At 55.5% G+C, this 25,314-nt stretch overlaps 1 protein-coding gene across 1 annotated transcript in view; it reads right to left on the reverse strand.

Moving 5' to 3' along the window:
- Positions 1-8,611: 8,611 nt before the first annotated feature.
- The window catches only part of LARS2 (leucyl-tRNA synthetase 2, mitochondrial), an 84,565-nt gene continuing 67,862 nt past the window's right edge, over positions 8,612-25,314 (reverse strand). Inside the window, exons 16-21 of the mRNA XM_087824806.1 lie at positions 23,108-23,290; positions 21,247-21,416; positions 19,252-19,329; positions 18,840-18,951; positions 14,512-14,639; positions 8,612-9,911 (exon numbers count right to left, since the gene is read on the reverse strand). Coding sequence (XP_087680932.1) covers positions 9,732-9,911; positions 14,512-14,639; positions 18,840-18,951; positions 19,252-19,329; positions 21,247-21,416; positions 23,108-23,290 — 851 coding nt within the window. The 3' untranslated portion in view covers positions 8,612-9,731. The remainder of the gene's footprint in view (positions 9,912-14,511; positions 14,640-18,839; positions 18,952-19,251; positions 19,330-21,246; positions 21,417-23,107; positions 23,291-25,314) is intronic.

The following is a 25,314-nucleotide window of genomic DNA, read 5'->3' on the forward strand; positions in this document are numbered from 1 at the left end:
GACATTAAAGTGCTTCACTAAAACTCCTAGTGCTGTGGGCTGGTCCTGGGTGACCTTCCAGGGAGGCCTGGGTGGGGACATCTGCCTCCCTCCTGCAGCCCCAGCCCACTGGAGAACTGGCCTCGCGGGGACCCCTCAGGCCCAGGCTTCTTACCCCACAGGCGCTGAGCTGATGCAGGGCTGGAGGGGACTGCTGGCCCTCTGGACCCACCTGGCAGGCCTTGTGACCGCCTGCTGCAGAGAGGACAACTGCCTGATGCCCCCGATGTCGCCCTGTGAACCCAGGTGTGCTGAGGCCACGCCTCCCACAGGCCGCTCCTAGCCCACAACTGACCATGGCAGGGCTGTGAAGATCAGGCCCCGTCCTGCGAGACGGGCGCCTCCAACAGGTGGCCTTGACCAAGGGACTGCTTTAGACAGACGTCCAAGACTCCTTCCACCTCCCTCCCCACTCCGCGCAGGCGCTCTCTCCCGTAGGCCTCTTGCAGGCCTAACATCTCTCAGTAGGAGCCTCTCAGAGGACTCAACACAGTGGAATTGATGGGAGAGCCGCAAACAGCCCCCGGGTTTGGTGCCTGGAGGGCAAGGTCAGTCTTACTCCCAGTTTATGCCAATGCCCGTCCGTAACTGGAGTTATTATTCCATCCCCTTGTGAAAAGACACAAATGCCCTCGCCGGAGGGGCACACTGCACCCCCATGCCTCCGTGGCGCCCGCTGCAGAGTGCTGCCCCTGAGCCCCAGCCTGTAAACCACATCCCCCTAAGCAACGGCGTGTTCCCACCCTGGGTGCCTCCACGAGCTGGCGAATCCCACATTCACGTGAGAGGTGACATGTGACTTCACCCTGAAGAACACAAAGGGCTCTGGGGCTCGGTCAGCAGTTCTGCTTGTTTGGGGTGGGGAACACGATGCTGTCGACCTTAACCAGGGATTCTGGGTGCCGGGAGATTAGGAAAAAAGAGGCAAGAAATAGAAATAAGCCCACAGGTAACCCAGATGTTGGAATCAGTAGACAAGCGATTTAAAAAATAACTATTTAAATCTGATAAAGAATTTTTGGAAAAAGATGGACAAATATAATAAAATGTGGAGTAATTCAACAGAAAAATAAAAACGCACATAAAAAAACCCACTGGAACATTTTCAACTGGAGCACAGAGTATCCAATGGAAGAATCCATTGCCGAAGCCAACGGGAGGCTGGACGCAGAAGGGAGCCAGGGGGCTCAGAAAACGCCAGGAACCCGCACTTACCACCTGACCGAGCGACTGCGCTCGGCATTTAGCCCGAAAAATAAAAACTATGTCTACACAAAAACCGCACACGAATGTTCTAGCAGCTCCGCTGATAACAGCCGGAACTGGAACCCACTCAGCTGCCCTTTCGAGGCCGAGCGCCTAGCCGGGCCACAGCATGTGCGGGCCGCGGGCACGCCTGGGGCCCGGGAACGCAGAGCAGTGAACGACTGATACACGCAACGAGCTGGAGGGATTTCAAGGGAATTGTGCTGAGTGGAAAAGCCAGTCCCAAGGGCTGGTTACGCGCTGTATGATTCCATCACATAGCATCCTGAGATGACACATTTACAGGGCTGGAGGACAGACCAGCGGCTGCCGGGCTGGGGAGGGTGGGGATACGGCGAGGGGTGGCTGTGACAGGGCGGTGCGGGGCCCTCGGAGCGAGGGAAGTTCTGTATCTTGACTGTGGTTGTGGACACCCGAGCCTACATTTGTGATCACACTGCACTGAACAAAACACACACCACCCAGATCGTACGCGTAAAGCAGGAAATCTGAGTAAGAGCGGCCCACCCTGACCTGCTGTGTAGGCCCCTAAGGCGAGAGGCGCTGCGGGAAACATGCTCCCAGCCGCCGAGTGTGCTCCCGCCACGGTGGGTGCCTTCGGAGGGCAGGGACCAAGCCCCCTCACTGACGCCCTGTAACTGAGCCCCTGTAATTGACACCTCGCCTGTCCCACTGAGCCCAGGCGAGGGTGGGAGCCTTCCTGTGTAACTGCCCACCTGTGACTTAGACTAACCCTCAGGACTGATCTGCCCCCCGCAACTGCCCCAGTTTCGCCGCCGTGAGGCTCACCCTCCATCAGGCAAAACAAATAACCAGGTGCCTTCGCCAAAGCAGGCCCCTGACTGTGGTGCGTGTGGTGCATGTGTGTGCTCTGTTTTGTGTGTGTGGTGTGTGTGTGTATGTGTTCTATGTTGTGTGATATGTGTATGTATTGTGTGTGTGTGTGACCATGTGTTGTAGGTGTGCTGTGTGTGCGGATGCGTGTTGGGGTGGGGTGGGGTGAGGTATAAGTCTCCAGGACCAAATCACAGTGCAGCTTTCAGGGACGGGTCACGTCCACCCGGCGAACAGCCGACTCTGGGGAGGCAGGAATCTGAAGAATTTCCCAGGTTGCCCGAGGGCATCTGGGAAGCTCGCCTTTCTCTACCTTTCAAAGTGTCCCACACCCTCCAGACCAAAAAAATACTCCAAACCGGCTCCAAAAACAGATGCGTGAGTCTCTTGGAGGAAAGGAGAGTGGAGAGAGGTGGGGACCCATAAACAAACGTTTGGAGTTAAAATCAGTCCTTTATAAACAGGCACAAAGCGGGTCTGTGATTTCACACATCTCCGTGGGGCGAGGCCGGGCTGGGGCAGAGGGCAGGGCAGGGCAGGGCGGCCTGTCAGCAGGGCAGGCAGGAAAGAGCCTGTGACTAGAAGCTATTTCACAGCCACCGTCAGCAGCTCGCACAGATTCAGAAGGTACACAGTCGCCACTCGGGAGATGTCTGTGAACCCCGGTGTTGGCAGACAGCTGCGATATTTAGAAGATAAATAAGGTAACACAGACAATCAAGAGTTTGTCAAAAAGGATTCTTCTGGTGGCAGAGGTGACAGGCTGCCCACCGAGGATTGGGTTGGGAAGTGGCTGCCCAGCGGGGACCACATTTCCCAGGCCCTCGAGGCCAGGTGACTGAATTCAGGCCAAGAGAAAGTAGAAGTGACGCCCGTGGGGGGGAGGAACAACTTTCCTCTACCTTCCTAGGTTCCTTCGGCTGCTCTAATAATTAAATCTACATGAGACAGAGTAACAAGAGAAAATGACGAAATTTAATTACATACATATGTATGGGAATCCTGCAGACACGAAGGAGTCAGAGACCTCCATGCACCAAGGTTCAGAGACGGAAAGGGGCAGTGAGGGACCTCAGACCTTCTGAGCTGAGGGTGACATGAGGCCCCTGGGGGCTTCAGAGGGCAGGAAGGTCATTCACTGCAGGGTGATAGAAGTCTTTCCTGCCCTATAGATAGGTCATAAAAGTTATCTCTGCTGATAACTCTCATTACCAGCAAGGCCCCACATTTAAATTCTTTAGGGGAGAGGTAGTGAGCCTGCAGGGTCTCCACTGCCTTCAGCTCAAAATAACTCACATGCCAACGTACCTCTTCCAGGCATGACTCGTAAAACTCCTTCAGAATGTCCATCTCTCTCTCCCCGTATCTGGGGGCTGGATGTCAATGTCCGGGGCAACCTTGAAAGCCAAGAGCTAAAGACGGTGGGGCCTCCGTCATCCTGGCCCCTCCCTCGGGAACAGAACTTCCTCCCTGCTCCCTTCTCCTGAGGAGTAGACTGTGGGGGTGAGAAACAGCTGTGTGAGCCCTCTGAGGTTTAGGGGTTTCTACGCTATAGTTAGATCATCAGTTGGCTGATGATTTAAAATGTTTTCTTGCTAAAGATGATTGGTAGACAACCTATTAGCAGGCCCGTCAGGTACAGGTGCACGGTTAGGCTGTTGCCGGTAACAATGCAGTGACTGGTGACTAACGGGTCTACTACATCCACTTGGAGGGCAGCTGACACCTAGATGTTTGTTGCCGACCAGGATGCTAATGGCTGTCTCGGTTCAGGCTGCTGTGGCAAAGTGCCATAGATTGGGTGGCTTATAAACAACAGAGGTTTCTTTCTCACAGTTCTGGAGGCTGGAAGTCTGAGATCAGGGTGCCAGCGTGGCCGGGTTCCGGTGAGAGCCCCCTTCTGGGGGGCAGCCTGCCGGCTCCCGGTGTCCTCACGTGGCAGAGAGCAGAGGAAGCAAACTCCTGTGAGGCTCATCGAGGCACTAATCCCATTCACGGGGGCTCCACCCGCATGAGCTCACCGAAGCCTAATTGCCTCCCAAAGCCCCGCCTCCTAACACCATTACATCAGGGAGCAGGGTTTCAACGTGTGAAGTTTTAGGGGAGACACATTCGGTCCATGATAGTAGTCAACTAAAATATGAATAGAAAACTAAGCTATTTCTTGGAAACTAAGATGTTGACAAATACGAGGTTGACAACAGATAATATTCGACAGATAATGGAGATATTTGGTGACGCTAGCCGAGGTTCCCTCTCTCAGCTGTGTCCTGCCCCTTCTGAAGACCTCCCGACAAAGCTCTCTGGCCCGCCCTGGCGTTTCTAGTGGAAGGGAGGTGCCCTTTCCCTAATGATGACATGCTAGACCCAGGGAAGGACATCACCCACGGTGCAGCCCCACCCCCCCATTGACCCACAGCGTCCGTTATGCCCACTGCACCCCCTCACCTCACTCCCTCCCAGGCCCGGCTCTCCTCTGGTTTGAGGGCAGCCCACGAGGCTGCAGCTCCAGCAAGCAGGCTCGGTGCCTTCTCTTTGGGTGGGACCACCCCTCCGTGGTCCAGATGGGGTTCTTCTGTCGTGCGTGGAAAGAATGGTCTGGGGAGGTCACTGCCCAGGCTGTGATGCTGGGCAACTCTCACTGTGACTGTAGGCCCAGGCCAGGTGTCCCCACTTGCCCTCGGAACGTAATGTTCCCAGAGGTATGTGGAGTTGAGCCAAGTTTACCCCCTGACCTCTAGCTCCCACTGATGGGGCCCAAAGGAGGCTGGGTCTGTCTGCCAGAGGTGACGGCTTTGGGGGAGTGGTCAGTTCCAGGCTCCCAGAGAGCCCAGGCCTCTCCCTGGGCAGGGCACGGGCTGAACGGGGTCCTGGGAACCCCGGGGCAGTGCTCACCCACGTGTGCACCCACAGCGAGCATCTTCCAAGCCACAGGTCAGGAAGTGTGAGCCTCGCAGGGCACTTTGGGGACAAGTGGAGGCAACATCAGAAATCGGGACTGTCTGGGAAAACCCAAGAGGTTCCAGGGCTGGTTCGCATCCCTAAGGCCTTCGGGAAGCAATGTGGAGAATCTTGGCTCGGTCACCTTTTCGAGTGTGGACTTGAGCAAGGCCCCTTCAGCGGTAAACACTTAGAACAGGGGTTGGCACACAACTGGCCCTCCAGAGATGGTAAATATTCCAGCCGATACCCGTGGCTCGCGCTGGGTGTCTGGCGCAGGCTTCTCTCCCAGAGGCCAAACAAGAGCTGGAGTTCAAGTTCAGGGCTCCAGGGGCAGGGAAGTGAGTCATGAGGGTTGGTTTCCAGGCCCATGACTCCAGCGGGCCTGGCCGCCCCCGCCTCCCCCCGGGGTCTCATTAACCCTGGGCCCCCTCCCTCACGTGGGCCGACCAGGGACTCCCAGGAGGTCTGGAGGGAGGCCCACCCTTCTGAACAGTCCTTGGCCCGCCCTCGCCCTCGGGTCGGAGGCCTCTGCCCACAGGACTGGCTGCTCCAGGCTCTCCCCTCCCCGCCAGCACCCTGGGGGGCTCCCCTTGGCTCACTGTTGGTCGCCCCAGATTCCGGTCTTCAGACTCATCAGCTTGCCGGGGAGCCTCCAGCGGCCCTCCCTCTAGGCGTCAGATGGGGTCCCAGCCCCAGAGACAGATGCGTTCTGCTTGCTCTTCTCACAGGAGGAAGGGAGAGCAAACTCTCCTCATTGTGTGGGGCTCACAATGAAGAAACCTCACCTCCTGAGCTCAAGGTTGCCTGGCAGCAGCTCCAGGCTTTCCTTAAAAGTAGGGGGAGGGGCACTCTGCATGAAACAAGCACAGACTGGGGGTCAGGAAACTTCATCACTTACCGTCATAGTCTCACGCAAGTCGCAGGCTCCACGAGCCACGGTTTTGTCGTTTGTGGAAGGGGAGAGCGCCTTCTGGTTTGGTCGGATCCATCGCCTTGAATCCCGCGGCACAGCCCCGAGCCACAGCCCATGGCGAAGGCAGCGAGGCAGGCACCTTGTTCGGACTCCATCGGGCACCGCACCGTAAGGCAGGTTCTGCCAGTGGGCCCCAAATCCTCCAAGTTCACTGGTTGAATCTCCTTCCTCCACAGGCCTGGGGTCCCAGGATTGACGTTTGCATCTGGGATGCATCTTCCCCTAAACTTTCCCTTCTTTTCAACCAAAGACAATCCCATTCTAGACACCAGCTGGTTCTTCCGCAGATCAATCCTTCACGAGCCATTTCCATTCATCGAGAACTTTACACACACATCTGACTGTGTCGTCACCCCCCCAGGGCATTACTGTTTTTTACTCCTATGAACAGTTGAGGAAACAGGTTCGGAGAGGTTCTGCGGCTTGCTCAGGCCATGAGGTTAAGTGACCTAGCCACTGAGTCACAGAGCCTCGGTCTGGCTGACTCCAGAGCTCACCCCCTTTGCTGCCGTGCTGCTTTGTCCACCAAGAACAGGCGAGTCCCATGAAGGGAATGTTACCTCCTGTTCTTCTGCCCTCGGGCTGCGAGATCCTCAGGCCCAGAGGTGAGAGGGCGCTTCCCACCCCCGCCCACGCTGAGCGGCTGCCAACAGGGGCCTCCTGGGGCTGGTTAGGGCTGCTCTGGCTTCCAGCTTCCACACAGAAGGAGCGTCTTTTCCTAACTGGGGCCTGAATCCAGAGGCAGCCAGATACCCTGACTGGGAGGGAAAAAGACCTCAAGGGGACAGGTCCCTGGCCCATTTGGAGCTTCACAAAATTTCACATTTTGATGTTTCCTTCCCGTGACTGAAATACTACATGGCCAATAAAAATTGGAAAACGCAAAAAGGTAAACAGAAGGAAAAAATAAGTTATAGGGCTCTTAACCAGCGACCTGCAGGCAAATCTCCTCTCTTTGTAAGGGTCAGAATTTAAAAATGACGGTTGGGATTGCATTGTACACGTTTACTGCTTTATTCATGAGCAAATTTCCATATTATGTGTTTTTAAAAACTGCCCTATTTTTCTTAACCAGTCCCCTCGGGCGTGTATTTAGGCTGGGACGAAGCACACCTATGCTGTGTTCAGGTCTCAGAGATAATTTCATTTTCCTTGGCAGACAGCTGGCTCCCCCTCTGGTGCCATTTGCTGTGGGGCCTCCCAGGTACCACTTTCTGGGGCACAACTCTCTCCGTTCAATTCTCTGATGGAAATAATGCTGACACTGACCACGAGCAACACCGCCAGCCCTGAGGAACCCACGCCACGCTCCTGGCCTCCCAGCCACCACCTGTCCCCATCCAGAGGGCACTGCTGAGATTTCCCAGCTTTCCAGAACTGAGGACCTCACAGGAAGGGGGCCCCAGCCAGACTCTGCTGGAAACTCTGCTTTAGGCTAACACCTCGACTTCCCCGGCTGCCACCCTTCAAGCCAGATTCGGTGAGGGGACTGGTGGACAGAGATCTGGAGGCCAGAAGACATGGGTTTGGATCCTGACTCTTCTCATTAGCTGTGCAAACAGCAAATTATGGAGCCTCGGAGCCTGCGTTTCTTCATATTTATGAGACAATACTTCCTTCCCTCTAGGGTTTTTGTGGGAATTAAATGACATAATGCAAGTGAACTTGTTGAGTCGGGTTTTTGACCTAATCAAGGCATTTAATAAAGAACTGAGGTCATTTCCTACCCCACACCCCTCCCCCAGGGAGAGTTCTCTGTTCAGTTTTTCCATTATTCTGTCTCTTACTACCACTGGGCTCGTGTTTTCTAAAGCTTGATCCTCTTAGGGAAAAAGTTCTCCGTAGCCATGCTGGTCCATCCAGGAGCCTTGAGGCTCCCCTGGCCGGTTGCTCTGACCGATTATGTGCGGACCAAGGGCTCCCTGCCCTCCTCTTGCTGACGGGTTCAAGAGCACTCGCTTATTTAGGAACGAGACAAGCAAAGCACCCTTCCCTCCTCACACCAAGTATCCCCATCTGTTTGCTCATATTTAAGTCGCATTTGTTGCCACATGGGAAGGGGCTGTGTACACTCAGGCCGGCTCTGGGAGCGTCTCAAACGCCTGCTGGAGAGCCCTGGCCCTGCCTTCCCTCTGGTCCCCACCCTTCCCAGCTCACTTCATGTTTCGTTTCTGAACCAAACTCACCCCTGAAGCTGAAGATGAGGAAGGACTAGTCAGACACTATGGTTCAAACACAGCAATTAACCCAGCGGTTCTCCTGTGGAGCTTGTGAGGTTCCCTGACGCCCCTGCAGACCTTGGTTCAACTCGATTGGGATTTCTGGGCATGGGGAGCAGGCACGGTATTCAGTCTGAGCCGAGTCTGAGCAGCGGGACTTAATGGCTGCTGCTAATGGGCCCGCCTGTCCCCCCGCGCATCTCACTTTATAGCTCCCCCGTGGAGTTAGGCGCACAGCCAACACTCCGGATGGTGCCGGCATACCCCAATCTGCTCCGGATTAACCCCCGGGGCGGGAATATGGCGGCTACTCCAGGATCACACAGATGTCCCGAAGTCATACATGACAAACATTTTATTGCATTAAGAAAGTCATCTGTTAACAGCTGGACTGCAGGAAGACCCCACCTGAGGCTGTTCAGAAAAACGGCAGCAGAGAACAACGTGGATTTTCGGCATCACAAAGCGGCTGCAGTCCCCTCCCTTTCCCCGCTGAATCCATCAGCGGCTTGGGCCAGTTCTGGGGAGAGCACCGAGCTGCTGACTTCACGTAAAACCAGGGTTATCCTAGCATGTCAACGACACAGGTCCATTCCTGGCCACCTCCCCAGCAGCCAGCCTGTGGTGGCTGGAATGCAGGGGGCAGCGCCGGTGGCACCCGCCCCTCCCCTGCGGCGAGCCCCCTGTCCCAGTGGCGGGCTCTGGCCGGTTTCAGTGGCGCATCGCCATCTGGGGCCCAGATGAGCAGACTCCTGCTGGGCTGCGGTGGGCTCGGAGATTGGTTCCATCTGGGACTGGAAGCGGCTGGTTCCGCCTCACTACACAGCAGATTCTCTACCCCAGGGAGCGGTTGCCAAGGGCGGCGCTCGCTCAGGGTGGGAAGTGGCGCTTCGCCCCAGAGCAGGCCCAGAGGCGCATCCGGCGGGGCTGGGAGGATGCCACCTGCACGCACAGCCGAGGGGCACAGGGAGGGCACTGCTGCCTTTTGGTTCGGAGCAACGTCTGAGGACCCCAGTGTCCACTCCACAAACTGGGTGCTTGGACATGACCCAAATGACTCCCATCTGGCCTGAGGGAGGGGAGCCCACCCACCACGACGCCAAGCTCTGTTACCCGTTCAAACTGACTGTCCTCGCTGCTCTCCTGGGCCTCCTGTGGTTGCTCAGTTTACCCTCAGGTTCCTGGGGTGCACCTGCTCACCCAGCAGTGTCTCTGGCGGCTTCACATGGGACAGGACGGCTTCCTCCACCATGTGATGGGGGCCGAGGGAAGCAGGCTGCCCTCCTCCCCCTCGCTCGTGTTTCTCCTCTGTCTGCCTTCACCCCGGCACCGGGCCACACCACCAGGCACACGCTGACGCCCATCTGTCGGAGCACGAAGGTGAACGCTCAGAACGCGAGTCTGTTCCCCGCCCGTTGCCCCGGGCCTGGGTGGAGAGAGGTTCCTGGGAGGCCCGGTCACTCCTGCACCAGGAAGTTGATGAGGGCCGTCCTGGGGGACAGGAAGGCTTTCTTGATGCTTCGCCCCTGCAGGAGTCGGGCACCCAGTTCGCTCTGAAGAACAAGCTCATGGACCTTGTCCTGGTCCTGGGCCACCTGCTGGGGCACAGGGACTTTGCCGCAGGCCTTGTTGTTGATCTGAGGAGGGGAAAAGCCAGAGAGAAACAGTCCTGAGTGGCGGGCAGCCCGGTACCCAAACCCACTTCCTGCAAAGGGCCCCTGGTGTCTGCTTGGGGAAGGAAAGCTGGGGGGAAAGGGGGAGAAGCCAGCACCTGGCTGCTCAGGAGGGCAAAGTGCAATGTGAGAGAGAGAGAGAGAGAGAGACCCCCACTGAGAGCGCCTGCCCCTGGCGTGAGCGCCTCCCTGTTTCCCTGAGCGCGGCCCCATCACAGCCTTGGTGGAAATTATGCCCCAAATCCTCCGCGTGGGATCATGGGCGGCCTAGGCTGTGTCCAGGGGGAGGGGATAACTGTGTCACTGGGGATCAAGTCTAGGTTCAGATGGGCTACAGGGGGTGTCGGCTACAGGGAGTGTCACCGAGGATTTCGCCTGGGTCTCGAGGACTCATGTGGACCACAGTGAACCTCCCTTTCTGGTGACTGGCTCCAGAAGGGGGAGCTCAGGTGAGGACTGGAAACCAGACCCGCCTCACGTGAATAACTCCTCTTGCTTAAAACGGACGAGTACAGTTCCTGACGTCGCCGATTTTCAGTTCAGTAAGGACAAACTTCACCCAAATATGAACTGACATCGCCGCCGAGGAAGCAAGCCCCTGGCCAGGCAGCGCTGAGCAGCGTCCTCCGCATGCTCGACCCCAGGGCTCCCGCGAGCCCTGAGATTTTCATTGGAAACCAGTCCCCGCCTTATGGAAAGTCAGCAGGAATAGTTCCTCAAGTTTCAACCAGAGCACATTACCAAGTGCCTTAACCACCTCTTCATTTCTCCAGACGCCGTAGAACTGAGCGGCATTTGTACTGGTTGCGTTAGCCTCGATCACTGGGCGGGACACAATCAAACGTGTCCTGAAATATCCTGAAATACTCTGTTCCGAATAAATATCCTCTGTATTCTGAAGCTGTGAGGCCAGGACTCGCTGTTTGAAGGGCTGTGGTCGCTTCCCCTTCCGCTTCTAAGTTATTAGAAGCTGCCATCTCTCAAGGCCACATGCTTGACTGAGACCTCGGAAGAGACCTTTCCCCCCGTCACATAGAAGCCAGGTCCCTTGTGAAGTCCCGGGAACCCCAAACATGGGATTCGCAGAATGTGCCCTTGATAATGAATCCTCGTACCGGCCTTCCTGTCTCTGTTCTTACTTTTTCTAGGAAAGAGAAGCCCAGGGTAAGGTCTCCTCTGTCCAACCCCCATGATGTGGGGTCCTGGCGGGGAGAGAGCACATCTCTTACGAGGGGCAGGCTCAGGGTGACTCTCAGGCTGTGGGACCTTGGCCCTTGGTTTTCTCTTCTTTAAGGGTGAATTCTCTGGATGCGTGAGTGGAGGAAGTGAGATCACCTGCATAAAGCAACCAGCTCCCTGTCTTACTTCCCCTGCCTTTGTCAAGATTCCCAGCCAAAGCCTAGCCAGTCTGGCTCAGTGGTTAGAGCGTCGGCCCGTGGACTGACGGGTCCTGGTGTTGATTCCGGCCAAGGGCTCGCACCTCGGTTGCAGGCTCCATCCCTGGCCCTGGTAGGCACATGAGTAGGAGGCAACCAATCGATGTCTCTCTCTCCCTCTCCCCTCACTGTCTCTGAAAAGCAATGGGAAAAATATCCTTGTGTGAAGATTAAAAAAAAATGATTCCTAGCCAGGATGGAAGGAGTGAGCCTTGGGACGTCCACTCCGATGCGCGGCCCCAGGACAACGACCCTGCTTGACTCTAGACCCAGTGGGCGGCGGTGCTTCCCCGGAGCCTGGGGCAGGTCCTGAGCCCTCGCTGGGGGGCCTGTCCAATGGAGCGGAGTCATTCTTGTCCACAGCTGGGGCCTGGGACCTCAGGATGTGCCGTGGGTACCCGGGGGCTGCCCCGGCCGCTGCCCCGGCCACCGCTCACGGTTTCTGGCACGCTGGGACTCCCGAGTAGTGTATCCAGGGCAGTCCCTTTGGGGTGAGTGGGCCTCAATCATGCTGCCCCCTCCTGGGCACGAGGTACCAATTAAACAAACAACAGAAGTCTGGCCGGGGCTTGGCCTTCAGGGGCCCAAAGGGGAAGAAGCACTTTCAAACCTCACAGCGGCTGTTAGACTGCAGAGAAGTTCCCAGTCCGCACCTGGAGGCCCTCCACCCTGCCGTCCCCACGTCATTACTCAGCCTTGGTCCAAGGCCTCGCCCTGGTTCTCTTGGACTTTCCCCTGCCCCCCATCACCTCGTAGAGAGGAAGGGAGCCCTGCAAAGGCTGAGGACAAGGCCCCTGGGCTGCAGCTCTCCCTCAGTGCCTCGCGTTCCCTCGGTGGCCTGCTCATCCTCACCGCAACCACTCCGCCCCATTTTACAGACGGGGAAGCTGAGGCACATGGGGTCAAGTCACCTGCCTAAGGCCCCACCCTGCAGTGGCTCCTCCCCATTCCCAGCTCAGACCCTCCGCCAGCCCCCAGTCCTCTCCAGTGCTGCCCTGCTGTGGCCCTGCTCCAGCCCCAGGGCTCACAGTCCCAGTGTCACCGGGGGCTCCCCCCTAGATGTGGTTCCTTCTTCAAGGCCAAGGTCCTGGGGCCCCTTCCCCAGGATGCCTTTTCCACCAAGCTGGCTCTCACGGCAGTGAGCACACACCGGGTGAGTGACTAGGCCAGACTCTGCCACCACTTCTCACCTGTAAAACGGGGTCAGTCCCACATCTGCCTAGTCTGCCGCTGTATGGGGTAAAGGAGCTCATATCTGGAAAGTTCTGCTGGGCCCTTAGCCAGTGCTCATACCTGTCACTGGGCTTGTCACTGGTGTGCCCAGAGTAGTCTCAGCACCTCCTGGCACCACCCATCTCATTGTTTCAACAACAAGGTAAGGCAGGCTCTGTGCTCGCCCCCACTGTCTGAGAAAGCTGAGGCCTAGAGAAACCAAGCATTTTACAAAACTGAAACTTACACGGGGATGGTCAGACTTCCAAGCCCTTACTTACATCTTAACCTCGAGGCTTCATAACCCCGTGTGTGTGACAACTCGTGTGCCCCCAGCCTGTCCCTGCTGGGCCTAAGCTCCGTGAAGACCAGGCAGTGCCTCTGGGCTCCGTGTCCCTCGGATCTGGCACAGCCTGTGTCACGGGCACAAGGAACATGGGCACAGCTGAACCAAATCACACTGCACCAAACACAGACCTATACAGAGGGGCTGCCGCACGGCCCGGTGCCCCGACCCGGACCTTCTCAAGCTGCTGTGCTTGCAGGGAGTCCCACACACACTTCATATTGGGGGGTTTCATTTCAATGATAATCCAAAATTATTTTACCAATGCTCAAAACTAGATTTCTTTTCTGTAGTGATAACTTAAAATAGAGACGTTTTCAGACTAAAACTTCCGCCTCTCAAGTCTGCATTACTCAATGCGCTGAGGACAAGGTACCTGTTTCTTATAAACATCACTGAAGTTGAAGAAACCGTCCGTCCGTGCCTCAGGCTGTTTTTGGTTTTGAGGATTTTTGGAAGAAGCCGATCAGGGCAGCCCCATCTCTTCCCCTCTGTGGGGGAGGCAGGGTGGGGCAGCTGGGAACTAATCGGCAGGGCCTGTGGGGAATGTTCCCAAACCTCTACCTGCGCTGGGCCCAGCGTGCGCACAGATGCCGGAGGACAGGGGCCTGGCAGGTGGAGCCTCCGTGGGGCTATGCTCTCCACCCCGGGGCGGGTCTGCTCGTGGCACTTTTGCTCACAATTTGCAATAATTTTATTTACTTTTCTCTTTCCTTTTTCTTTCTCCGTCTCTCCCACTAGGTTTTCGGCTCCCGGTGGGTAGGGATCCTTCTGCTGGTGTGACTTTGTATCCTCAGCACCTAGCCCTGTGCCCGCAGTAGTGAGGGTAACTCGGTAATTACTGATGAAGAAACAATAAACCTGAGCAAGGTGACTAACTTCCTGGGCCTGTTTCCTCAACTGAAAAAAAAAAGGCAGGGTAACGGCTGCCTTGTAGGGTGATGAGAGTGAAATTACATTTGGATGTAAATTATCTGCCAGGCCCCAGGAGTAGTTCAGAGACGGGCTAGGAGGTCCACCCCTTGCCCACTTGCCTCTTGAGCCACATCAGCATATCTGTGAGACATTCCTTATAAGGGATCTCACAGTAAGCAAGTTAAATATATAAAAATTACATAAAGAATGAACCATCAGAGAGCTATTTGCCCTATAAAAGGGTTAAACAATATACTATTCTATGTATTTAAAATGATCCAATATACCAAAAAGAGAGAGAGAGACAGGGAGAAAGAGAGATTTTATGTAGCTTTCCTGAACTAGTTTCCAGAGTGGCGCCCTGCATGGCCGACCTCACCACCACCTCCCCCCGTAAGAAGCCAGAGCAGCTGCAGGAAGCTTAGCGAGGTGGGAACACGGATGGAAAGAAAGATAATTATCCTATAGTTCAGGCAGCTTTATTTTTCCCACATTCCAACCCCTTGAGGGCATGAGGGTTCTCTGCTCACCAGCTGGCAAAGGAGACAGGCTGAGGGCTGGGTGGGCCAGGGAGGCGACAGAAGCTCTTAGACCGACAGGACAGGACCTGCCTGGGTAGGCTCGCCCCGAGCGGGGGGCTGCGGGAGTCACTCACCAGGACGGCCATCTGCACCACGTCAGGCTGCTGCAGGGACTGGGGGTCCACGGCTGGCCACGGCTGGAGCAGCACATCGGCATCCCAGGTGTAGTGGTCGCAGAGCTTCCTGGGCACCAGTGCCAGGCCTGCAAGGTCAAGGCCAGAGGGTCACTGAGCGCCATGGCTTTTCCGAGCCTGCCAGGTGCTCCTCACTTTCTCCGCCTGGCTTATCACCCAGGTTACAGGGAGCTTTTTTCTCAAACAGTCCCAGAGCTGTGAAGATGGATGGACACCCTATTCTGGAGTCCAGGCTGCTGGTCTGACCTGGTCCCTGAGGTTCTGTTGGGGGAGGGACACCTTTGTGCTCTGAGAGCGGATCCCCAAATCCCGAGCTGTGTTCACTTCCTCTCTGGCCCATGACTACCTGTGGTCCGAAGGCCCCTGCTGGTCCTTTCACTCACTCAGGGGAGCCAGCACACCCAGAAGAGCAGGGTGCTCCCCTCCACCTTCTCGGGAAGCTCTCAACCTTCCTGCTAAAATTCTTCCAGGGAGGCAGTCCCACCAATTATCGAATTGGAAAGAGCCATCCTTGCTCAGGGTGGGTCACACGCAGAAGCAGAGGAACAAGCCCCCTTGAGTCTTGCTTCCCAGAGTGTTCACGCTGCACCCCCAAAGCTGAGGCGGCCGTGCTCAGGCCGCTCCCTGCCCAGCACCCATGAGGCAACACGGAGCCAGCTGTCAGTGCTCGGGACGTCACCCAGGGGTGCCCACAAAGGAAGTTCTGATTTAAAGCCTCACAGATCCCGTGAGCACAGGAGGTGCCCCCAAATGTGTAAGACATACAGGCAGCAGGAAAACAGACCCCTGGGCATTATTTAAAAACATACACAGTCGATTTTCCAAACCCAATTTTATTCAACAAAGTTCTCTCCCTATGGGTCTGTGGCTTTTCTTTGACATTATATTACCCTAGAGGTGGTTTCAGGGGTCCTCACAACGAAGCTGTTCAACGTGCCCGTCTGCGGCGAGGTGAAAACTTGGGCCCAGTGTCAATCAGCACACACACTGCTCCTTTCGCTGAGAAAGTCTCACTACCAAAAGCTACGGCCGTCCTGTCCCCCTGTGTGCTTAGTGACCCCCGACGTGCCTTCTGAGCACAGGCTCCCTATCTTGCTGCAGACTGACAGACGCCCAGCCACGGCCACTCAGCGGCCCTGCTGTCATCCTGCAGACCTGGTCCTGATTCTCGCATTGGTATCGCAGATTCGCTTTGTCGTTTCCCCGCCTGGCGCTCTTGCAACCCCATGCCGCTGAGTCGATCCGAGGGAAGCGATGGCCCCTAAGGGTCTGGGGATCGAGGGGGATACAGGACGGGTTCCTGGGCCCCAATGGCCCCTGGGCGTTGGGGCTCCGAGCTCACCAGGTGTGCCTCGGGGCAGAAGCTGGAAGGAGCTCCCGGGTTCCTCAGAAGGGATTCTATTGACACTCACTTCTAAGTAGAAGGCAGAAGTCACAGAGGGAGAGGATTGTGTCTTTATTTTAGCAGGCTGGCCCAGGATGGCGGGTCCCGTGACCCAGCCGTGCCGGGAAGGACTCCAAAACCTCCACGTGGCTTTGCACAGGATGCCTGGCAGATGGAAGGGCCTTGGACACAAAGGTTCTGGGCAAAAGCTGTTACAAATTCCACTTTAAAAAAAAACCGAGGAAGCCTGACCTTCCTGGAGCAATCAGGATGCGTATTTATAGCGAGTGGCCTGGGCCCTGCCCGAGTTTCCATATAGATGGGAGGGGGCCATCCTGCCAGCGAGGAACAGAAACTCACACAGGGTTCTACATGGTATTTCTGCCTCCTGCTCTTTTAAGGGAAGTAGATCCCTAACGTTTGCATGGCAAATACTGTGCTTTTTTTACGTGACATGTCAGGTCACGAGCCAGCCTTCCGGAAGCATGTGCAGAAAGTCTGAGCACAGGCTGGGGAGTGGCAAGGCCCTCGCACACAAGGCCACCAGAAGAGCCAGCCGAGCCCATGCCCCAGGCTTTCCCATCCCCTCCCATGGGAGAGTTGTTGTCACTGGCCCGAGAGCTGGTGAGGTCACTGTGTCACCCAGAAGTGAGTGCTGAGGGGTCAGGTTTCTGTGGATGCCAGGCTTCCCCGGTGGTCAACTTCAGGCCTGTCCTCATACACACAAGGGAGGGCTCGGGGACGTTTTGGCATCTGACCTCAGTGTGCCTCATCCAGCCCTCACAATTCCAAGGAAATGGACAGGAAGTGAGGCCACTTCAGCCTTTGCCCCCAGAAGCCCCCCTCTCCCTTCTCCTGGTAATAAACCCAGCTTGTTAAGACAGGTGTGTTCCAGTGGCCTGTGGCTGGAGACACCAGAACTGCAGGCCCATCAAGTTTTAGCCGAGACCCTCAATGCCTTGGACGGAGACCCTCAGCTCAGAAAAGTGGCCACACCTGAGCCCGGGCACCTCTGCCTGCTTGAGGTGCTGCCACCCTTGGCTGGGACGAAGCGCATGTGAACCTGGGCTCTGGGATCTGGGTGAAGACTCTCAGTGTTGTGTGCATTCCGTTTCCTCAGGAGCAGGTCCCTCTTGGGGTGTTTGGTTTTCTGACCAGAGCTCACTGTTCTTCGGGGAAACCGCTTCCTAGCGTCTCACGCCTGCTCACCGAGTCTTGTCTGGCGCCTGCCTGGGTCATATCTTGAACGCTGCCTGGTCCTGCCTTTCCTTACCGCCTTTGCCTTCACTCTTTGGACCTGTTCAGCCTCATGAAGTCCCTGCAGTTACCTCCTCAACTCCCTTTCCTTCTCATCACTACCTCAGTGCCCCTTAAAATTGGAGCCTCTGGTCCAGGGCCCGCAGAATCCATCAAAGAATCGCACGCCACACAGCGACTGTCTCGCCATCTTGAGCCGCTCAGGACGGTACCAACCTCACCACTTCCTTCTTGTGGTTCTGTGTCTTTTCAGCTCACTTTAGTCTTTGAAAGACTCAGTGACGTGCTTCTGCACAGTGTGTGGCCAAGAGTACTTATTTCAGGAACCGATGCGCTCTCTCTGGGAGACATCTCGTGGCTTCTGGCCAACACGCTCGGGAAGGGCTGCTGGGGGGTTGCTACACCCCAGAGGCCCCCAGATAAACGCATGATATCAGCACAGATTGTAGGCGGCCCGTCTCCTACAGGTTCCTGTAAAACGCCCCAGAAGTCACAGGAGACCACTGGATACAAGGTTTGGGGACCCGGGCCCAGCACAGCCACCTGCACAGCACCTTGTAGCTTCACTTCCATTTCCCTCCAGGGCCACTGCTGGGCTACCATGCCGTCCCCCCCAGCCCACACCTGCCAGGATCGGAGACTCAGGGGCGCTGCAGAGAGACTCGCCCACACGCCCGCCTGCCCCAGCTTTGCTAAGCCAGCTGCGACTCCGTCGGGCAAAATGCTTTAAAGGCAAATAAGTTCTATTCTTTTTCTTCTAACAGAGAAAGAGACCGTAACTTCATACCATCTAAAGAAGTAGTTCCACATTAAAATCAGAAAAAAGGAGATGAGAGAAGGAAAAGAATGAAGAGTTAAAGAAGGTGGCGTAAGGTGGAGACTGTTCAAGTTATTTCTCAGAAGGAGATGCAGATATTGCAGCGACGGCCTTTTAGAACTACCAGCGGGCTCTGTAACGTCCTCGAGAGGCTGCCCCAAGGTGGAAAAGCACACTGAAGTCCTGCCTTCGGCTGTCACCTGAGAGCAGGTCTTACGGTGAGGACACGGCCCCCACCTGCCTGTGCAGCAGAGACACCCAAGAGCAGGCTAAAACCCAGATTCTCCAGTCCATCCCGGAGCTCCAGGATCCAGAGCCTCAAGGCGGTGGGTGGGGCAGAGCGTCCACACTGAACCCACCTGAGCCTCAGGGGGTCAGACCAGCTTCAGTGCCCTGTTTAGGGATTGCGGTTGGGTGGAGGGGCCTGAATCACAGCCTTAGTGAGTGACTTCTAGATCTGCAATGATTTCCAGGGGCCCTTTCCTCCACCTATAAAGTGGGACTAAACACGAGTTTCCATCCTAAAGGCATGACGTGGGGCACGATGTGTGGGTACCGGGAGGCTGGGTGATGGGAAAGAATGCTCTGCGGTGACTCCAGTATTCACCTGGTTCCACAGCAGGGAGGTGTCTCTCCCTTTGGTGGGGGGGCCACAAAAGCACCACTATTCAGAGTACAAGATAAGAACAGATGCCAAGCACTGGACCCCACGGCTGAGGACACCTGAGCCCTGAATCGTGCTCCACAAGAGGCTCGAGCATGGTCTGGGGAGTAGTAACTGGTCAAGCAAAGAGCCGCCCGGCCACCTACCTGCCCAGAGCTCGGAGGTGATGTGGGGGGCCATGGGAGCGGTCATCACTATCAGGGCGCACAGAGCATCCTCAAACTCGGGGCTGTGGAGCACAACTCTCTGCGAGGCTTGCTGCAGAACAGAAAACAACAGTGTAAGAGCACCGAGGCACCAGAACCGGCATGGGGAAGCACGGCCGCGGGCGTGCCTGGTCAAGACCAGATAACCTTCAAGGACCTTCTGGCTCTAAAACCAGGTTGTGACTATGGAAACGATGCTTTAAGATAACAGAGCCACTCCGAGAAGGTGACAGTGGTACCGCTCCCTGTCCCCGACCTGACCCCTTGCCGGCCACCTCCCCATGTGGCAGGAATGGCAGGAGGCCCCATCTCTCCTCTGCTACCAGCAAACGAGGGCAGACAGGCCGCTTACCAAGAGGACATTGCTGAGTCCCATCAGGTGCGAGATGGCAGAATTCAGGGAGAAGTCCTCTGTGAAATGGGCGGTCACCTGTGGGCAAAGTGGAATTACTTACCTTCATCAAAACTCCTCTGAGCTTTCCACAGAGAAACACTGAGTAATCCAAACTGTGAAACTAAATGAACGCAATCATCGCTATTTACAAATGTTTTCACCGGCTTGGCTAATCGCCATGTTTCATCAGCCCAAACTTTTAACATCATGTCAAGGTTCCTACTCTTTCCCCACAGCTGGGACGCTGCTGGTTCTCACAATAGGTCCACGGAACAGGGGCAGGACGCACTGACGAGCAAACCTCACAACAAGGGTAGCCTGGCTGGTATGGCTCAGTGGTTGAGTGCTGACCCAGGAACCAAGAGGTCACCGGTTCGATTCCCGGTCAGGGCACGTGCCCGGGTGGTAGGCTCGACCCCCAGTCGGGGGCGTGCAGGAGGCAGCCGATCAGTGACTCTCTCATCACTGATGTTTCTCTCTCCCTCTCCCTTCCTCTCTCTAAAATCAATAAAGATATATTTAAAAAAAAAAAAGAGCCCTAGTGTTTGGGACAAGATTAGTCTTACACTTTTAAACACGGAGTAGACATTAGAACACTAATACAGAGTGTCAGCTTTTTCCTGTTTGTGCGCTTTTCGGTTTGACCACGGGCAAGGACATAGGAAAATAATACATCTTTAAGATGTCAAGAGTTCCCAACTTGCCAAAATAACCCAATTCTACGATCTGACAGAACAGAAGGACGTGCCAGATCCCGAGAGAAAGTATGTGGTATGAAAACAATCGCTCAGGATCACTCGGACCGCTGAACTCAATTACGTGCACTCTGTTCTCCACGCCGGAGGACAGAGGGTGAGAATAAAGCTGAAGAAGTGTCCCTGAGCGAGACCATGCTGGACCCAGGGCCACTCAGGTTGCACAATCCAGAGAGGACAACCGTTTCCTTCAATGTCATCAGTTACCAGGGTCCGGAGAAGAGACCTTGGCTGACTTTATACGCTTGAATCAGCGCATTAAAAAAACATCAGCCCAAGAAGCATTTGGGGTTTCTGGTACCCACTAAAAATGGCTTCTGATCATCCTGGCCGGTTTGCCTCAGTGGTCAGAGCGTTGGCCTGCTCTAAAGGGTCCTGGGCTCAATTCTGGCCAAGGGCACATACCTCAGTTGTAAGCTTGACCCCTGGCTCTGGTCAGGGCGAGTTGGGGAGGCAACCAATCAATGCGTCTCTCTCAATGTGTCTCTCACACATCGATGTTTCCTTCCTTCCTTCCTTCCTTCCTTCCTTCCTTCCTTCCTTCCTTCCTTCCTTCCTTCCTTCCTTCCTTCCTTCCCTCCCTCCCTCCCTCCCTCCCTCCCTCTCTCTCTCCCTTCCACTCTCTCTGAAAAGCAATGAAAAAATATCCTCAGGCGATGATTAAAAAATTAAAAATTAAAAAATGGCTTCAGATTTCCTAAATTTCTTTTTTCTACTCTCTCAGTTCCTCACTAGCTGTGTGACTTTCCGCAAGATGTTTAACCTCTCTGTGCCTCATCTCTATCCCCATCTGCAAAATGAGGAAGCTACACAAGTGCCTTCGTGTCCCTTTCAGCTCTCACATTCTGTTCTGCTGATATAAGGTACGCAGTGTGTCAGCATGATCCTGGACTTGGTTCTCTGCCTGCATGTGTTAGGTATGGACACATGGAAAGCGGGCAGCTCCCTGAGATCCTGATGGACAAACGCAGGCCATCATTAGAAGGAGCCATCTCCTGAGAGCAAGTCTTCCCACGGGAATGGCTGTACTTTCACTCCGCCTTGGTGAAATAGCAAAGCAGTAGGATCGATTATCCAAGGCAAGTGGGGCCACCAGGAGAAGAAGAAGCCCCATGAGGGCCCACCCCGAGAGAAGCGGGCACACAAACCTCGAGTGCCAGGTACAGAGTCAACCAGGATCCCGGGGGAAGTTTCTGACCTGAGAAATGACCGAGTTCTTGTACTTCCAGAGCTTGTTGGCCTCAGTCTTCTCCTCGTTGCTCAGCAGCTGGGGCTGGGGAACCTCCCCAGAAGTCCTGGCCTCGATAAACCGGGTTGCCAGGGACCACAGTCGCTGCTGCCATCTCAGCACGCCGGGCAGTGCATCGGCTGGGGTGGGTGTTGGTAAACAAGAGAGAAAGAGAGACACGGGACAATATCTGAGCCAAGAAAAGCACCTGAGAATTGAAGACACACTTCACTGTGCCCCAGTGGATGGATCCAAGGGCAGGTGGAAGGGCCCGTCCTGGCCACCAGTGTCTGGGAACTCAGACCAGGCCAGATTCCATAGCTCTCAGAGCCCCAGATATTCTGAGCACTGGACAGCAGGGCTACTTCAAGCGCTGCCCACTGACTGTCCACGCCCGTCGTCGGCTCAAGCTCAGAGGCTCGGGCCGGAGCATGCCCACTGTGCCTGGGGACACAGTCGGCTTACACTGGGCTAGCTCCTCATCTCACTTGGGCAAGTTCCTCGTCTCACCTGGGCAGGTAACACACACCTGCAGGGGCCGTGGTCTGTAGACCGCTGGGAGCAGAAGCTGCTGTACAGCATGAGCTGTTTTAACACAACCCTTGTCCTTGCTAGACATGTTCATTACCCATTTCAAACATGCTCATCAAATCTAGTTGCTGATCTGATTGTCTGGAGACATTGAACGAGTTCATCTCGAGGCCCTGGGTCACAGGGTAGCCGGATTAAGGCCAGGCCAGTCTTTTACTCTTTGGCCACTGGACCAGGTGGTCCTAAGCCCGATGCACATGGGACATTCTGGAAGGCTTGCTAGAAATAGCTTCCGGGAGGCCACCCTGCAGAGAGGGGTGGGAGCAGAACCTGCGCCTACAGGTCTGTGCTTTACAATACCTGGGATCCTAACACAGCCAGTTCCAGGACTGGCATCTGCAGCGGTTGCTCTGACCACTCTTCTCACTAGAAATGAGACAGCAAACTACATGGTGATTCCAGGTCTCTGCTCACATCTTCCCATCGTGACATGTGGGGCAGATCACACCGAGGAAAAGTGAATGACCGCTGGACAGTTTGTTCCGGGACATTCAGATTGTTTTACATATTCTATTATACGTACTAGTTATAAGTATGTAATATGCACATCACATAATACACATATTAAATGTGTAACATGTATATTAAATATGTTACACTATTTATAAGTATATAATATGTACATACAATCATTGAATAAATCCAAGATTATTTTACTTCTTGCCGTTTTACATCTAAATGACTCTGGAGAGAGAAATCTCCCCTGTGGGGGGGGGCTCTGGAGGTTGCTATGGTGGCTGAAGAGGTCACAGGTAAGGTCAGGACCAGGCCCCAGGCGGGGGTTTCTGGATTGGTGAGGGACGATGACACTATTCTAGAAAAAAGCCTTTCAGGGCAGATCAAGAGGGGACTGGGACCGGGCCCGGGACGGCGTGGAAGCTAGTCTGGCTCCGAGGACATGGTCACCAGGTGGGTCCTCGTGGAACCTGCATCGGACACCATGGGCTTGTGGGAGGCAGGCTCCTGGGCCGCCCCGGGGGCCATGTCGCAGGTCAGGGGTGAAGACCGGGAACCTGTGATGTCAACAGGCTCCCGGGGTGATCCGGAGGCTCATCACCTGAGACACTGGGCTGTGCCTGGCGCCATCCTGGGCCGCACGGGACCAGCTGCCACCTGCCGCACGGGACCCATCCCGAGAGCCCTCTGCCACCGCCCTCAGCAAGGACACCCGAGCCCCCAGTTCCTTCGGCGTCCGAGGCAGGCGGCAGAGGGGGCCGGTCGGGAAGAGGCGCGCACTTACTCTTGACATCCCACAGGATGTCCTTCTCGGGAGGGGCGGCGAAGAGCAGGTAGAGGCGCAGGGTGTCGGCGCCATACTGCCCCACGGCCTCCGCGGGGTCGGCGCCGTTGTGCTTGGACTTGCTCATCTTCTCCCAGGTCACCGCCAGCTCCTCTTTCGTTTTGGCATGGACAGGAACAGGGCCTAGATGCCAAAAGCACACACAGGCATGACGCATGCGACCCCGGACTGTTCTATAAAAACACATCCAGTAAGGAAACAGTGGCTGAGCAACTACAGGTACCCACGGGAAGGCCCCCGCCACTTCACTTAACATGCCTCCTTCCCGGCCCCAGCATCATGTTTTAAAAAATTTTTTTTTTTTTTAAACATATCTTTATTGATTTCAGAGAGAGGAAAGGACAGGGAGACAGACAGAAACATCAATGATGACAGTCATTGATCAGCTGCAGCCCGCAACCCGGGCATGTGCCCTGACCGGGAATCGAACACCGATTGCCTGGATCGTAGGTCGACGCTCAACCACTGAGCCACGCCCGGCTAGGCTAAAAATGTTTTAAAATAAATGAGGCCCACCTCCCACCACCAACCTTCCTGTCATGAGTACACGGTAGTTACAATGAATGGCCTGTGACCATTTTTTTCTCAACCACAAAATAAGACAAAGCAATCTCCCCCTTTATAAAAGTAACTTACTTACATACAAAAAATAAAATAAACAGGAGTAAGAATGACTCTACACATCTCTGTTTTCTTTGTGGGTTCAGGGTTTCCTAGGAGAGCTGGCAGCTGGCCAGTGAGGCCTTGGAGCAGCAAAGTGCCCCGAGCGGTCACCTGAACCCCAGGCCTGGTCTCAGTGCCCGTGTCTTAGTCACGGAGAAGACCTCACGCTGTCAGGGCCCATGGAGTTAACTCGCTGGGCTCATGGCCAAATGTGGTCCCTCTGCGGTGCCAGCCCCACGCCCTGTTCTTGGAAGCGTCTCCTTCCCACCCACACGGTGGTCCAGATGGTGCTGACGGAGGGGGCCCTAAATGGCCGTGTTTGGAGGAGGTGACTTGTTGACAAGCCCCAGTGGTTGGGACCAGGACAGACATCTGACAAGGCTAAGCCTCTTTCTCAGGAACTGGGACTAGCAGACAGAAGCTCCATTTTATGTTGGGCACTGCAACCATAAAGATCTAGAGGGACGGGGTGAGACTTGGCCTAGTGGCTCCCCAAGGTCACTTTGTAAACTTAAATTATGGGAGAGCAGAATCCAAGTCTGGAAAACAGGGCGGACGAACAGAGAGAAGCAGGAAGAACTGGGGGCTCGAGCAAGAGGGAGGAGAGGTGAGTGGCCTGGCGATCTCCCTGGCGTGGTGGGGCCCGCGGTGTTTCCTCAGCTGCCTTGGGGTGATGCCCTTACATCCTTGTGCTACACTCGCCTCTGGGTGGATTTCTGCTATGACTCCAACAGCCACCAAACTCCCAAGGGACTGATGCGGGTACCTAAAAGCCAAGTCCACACTCATGAGAGGCCCACCCACCAAGTAGATGGAGGTCGCCCTCCCAGAGGGCAAGTCTCCATGAGAAGGGAGAGGATGCCCACACCGTGAGGCCTGATGCCGTGGAGCAGAGGGAGGGGCTTTGTGCTGGTTCTGCTGAGGTTCGGGGAATCGCTGTCCCTCTCCCTGCCCTGCACACGCCCTCCGGGCTGCGGCTCACTTTACAGCCCTGCTGTGCAAACCAGGAAAAAGGTATATTGCTGGGCAGAGCAGCTGAGGTTAGATAAAGGTGCCCACTCATGGCAGATGTGGCCCTGAGGTGTCTGGTCTGGCACATGGCTGGCTGTCAGGCCCGCTCACCTCCCAGCTAGGGCCTTTGTGCAGCGTGCGGGCCCCGCCCATCACACTGACCGCCCACTTCACAGTTGAAATCTATGTGCCCCTGGGTTCAGCTCCTGCCCCTCTGGTCCATGTGGGGGAAACACTGCTAATTTCTGCTTCTCCCGCTTCTTTTTCTCCACGGTGACCATTCCTAACCGGCCACGTCACTGCTTTAATTAGGTGACTCATCGACTTACCTTATTGGTGTAGGCGGCTGCCGACCATTTAAGAGGTGTTAGGTTAACCTAATTTCACCCATTATGCACTGGTTTTCTAAAAACTTTTACGGCCAGAGTGCTGGGGGTTTCTCCCAGCTGCCTCTATGCACAGTCCCCTCCCCA

The sequence above is a fragment of the Miniopterus natalensis genome, chromosome 15 (assembly GCF_054644295.1).
Source record: "Miniopterus natalensis isolate mMinNat1 chromosome 15, mMinNat1.hap1, whole genome shotgun sequence".
Taxonomy (NCBI): domain Eukaryota; kingdom Metazoa; phylum Chordata; class Mammalia; order Chiroptera; family Miniopteridae; genus Miniopterus; species Miniopterus natalensis.